This window comes from Nannospalax galili, unplaced genomic scaffold (assembly GCF_000622305.1).
Source record: "Nannospalax galili isolate Female #2095 unplaced genomic scaffold, S.galili_v1.0 scaffold338, whole genome shotgun sequence".
Classification (NCBI taxonomy): domain Eukaryota; kingdom Metazoa; phylum Chordata; class Mammalia; order Rodentia; family Spalacidae; genus Nannospalax; species Nannospalax galili.
Genome location: NW_008340849.1, coordinates 198139 through 200136, shown reverse-complemented (window position 1 = coordinate 200136; position 1998 = coordinate 198139). Strand labels below are relative to the sequence as shown.

General features: G+C 30.7%; 1 protein-coding gene across 1 annotated transcript in view; it reads left to right on the top strand.

The window, feature by feature from the left end:
- The window catches only part of Lipi (lipase I), a 56831-nt gene that overhangs the window by 46248 nt on the left and 8585 nt on the right, over window positions 1–1998 (top strand). Inside the window, exon 9 of the mRNA XM_008835819.1 lies at window positions 334–510. Coding sequence (XP_008834041.1) covers window positions 334–510 — 177 coding nt within the window. The remainder of the gene's footprint in view (window positions 1–333; window positions 511–1998) is intronic.

The following is a 1998-nucleotide window of genomic DNA, read 5'->3' as shown; positions in this document are numbered from 1 at the left end:
TTATAGCTCTGGCTTTTAATGATGATTTCTTTAAGTTTGAATATTCAGGTAAGTGGCAGAGAACAAAATTTATCATTTGAACTACTAGTAGTACAAGGATCTAAAAAATCAAATATAAGATGAACAGTCTTAGGCAAATATATGCTGTCAATTTCTGTATGGGAATGTGTATACAACTAACAACTACTCTCATTTTATTCTGTCTTTTATAATATTTTTCCAGTAAAATTGTCCTCAGTGTTTTGCCTCACTGGAATTATACTGATTTTGGAAATAAAATATGTGTAAATTATGAATATGATGAGCATATCAAGTTTTTTTAATTTTTTTTAGGAACAGCAAGTCATTTGATAACGTTAAAAAAGTCAAGATCCTTGCTCAATTCTTAAGTGATGTTGCGAACATTTCACGCATCTATATGACATATTCTCATTCCTCAAAGCCCTCCTGTGCCACATGCAAATACAGAATCAAGAGTCTCATGTTAGAATCACTTACGTACCCAGAAAGGTGGGTAAACTAAATTCTTATTACAACATTTTATCTTAAAATTACAAACATTGGTTTGTTAAGTTATAGTTTAAGAATCCATGTGTTTAAATGTCTTTTTTTTCATTATAAAGGACCCTCAAAATGTTTGAAAAGGTATAAAATTAAAATGTATTTTTGTCTTGAATGGTATTTATGATGATATGGAATCATATTACTTGAGAAAAAAGAAAGCATATGCAGACATACGCAATCATTTCATAACATACAACAAAGGTGAGGAATTGAGATAATGTATCTGTTAATCATTTGTCAATAATTCCTTCTGTTTCTGAAGCTCCAAAACAATTTTATTAGAATTTAAGAGTGAAATAGCATAACAAGAAAGTTGCAAATCTCAGCAGCTGTCAGGAGGAGAGAGATAGAGGAGAGAAATAGAAGAGAGAGAGAGAAAGCTGTGCCTTTTCAAGCTAGGGTAAATCCTCGCATATTAGCAATGGATTTCAGTAAGCAGCTCATGGTAGAAGGCAATCGGGGCTTCAGAGAAAGAGTGAGAAAGCCCAAAGTGTCAAGGAAAGCAAGCTTGGGTTTTGTTAGATAATTTCTTACATATAACATGTATTTATAGCATGGTTGAGTGGCCCTTTATATCCTTTAGATGATATCCAGTGGCTGAAAAACCCTATAACCAATGGCATGGTGACAGAAAATGTAATTCACCATGACTTCTTTCTACAAACTGCACTACCATATGGTTGGGAAAAGAGGAAAGTACTTTTCAATCTAGTATTTATGTAAGATGCTACAGATCACTAGAAATTCAGTTTTAAAATTATATACTCTGACAGGATTGAGTTTTTAGGGTATGTGCTGTAACAAAACAGTCTTTCACTTTCCTTTTATAGTCATTGGTCTTGGATTGTCAGTTATATAACAAAAGTCTCCATTCCTATTGAAATATGACACTATCTTGACTGTCTGGAAACTGCTATCTTGAAAATGATTAACTCTACTGTACTGTTTTTTCAAATTGATTAAGATATTATTTCTAAATAGTAGTGACAATTTAAGAAAAAAGAACTCTAAAACAATGTTAGTAGAAATATAAATCAATTTAACCATTATGAAAATCAGTTTAGATGCTCTTCAAATTTCTCAAAATAGATATATCATATGATACAGTTATACTGCTTCTGATTATATACAAAAAGAATCTAAGTTAGTATACAAAAATAATAGCTACATATTTACATTTATTGTGGTGCTATTCATGATAGCTAAGTTATTGAATCAGTCTAGTTAGCTTTCAACAGATAAATGAAGAAGTGATACATATACACATGTATAAACATAAATAATGAGTAATGAGTAATATTCATTCATGAAGCCAAAATGTTTATAGAAACATGGGTGGGAAAAAAAGAAACATTGATGGAACCAGAGAGTATTATGACAAGTAAAATAAGCCAGAATCAGAATTACGCCATGCTTTTTCTCATATATATATAA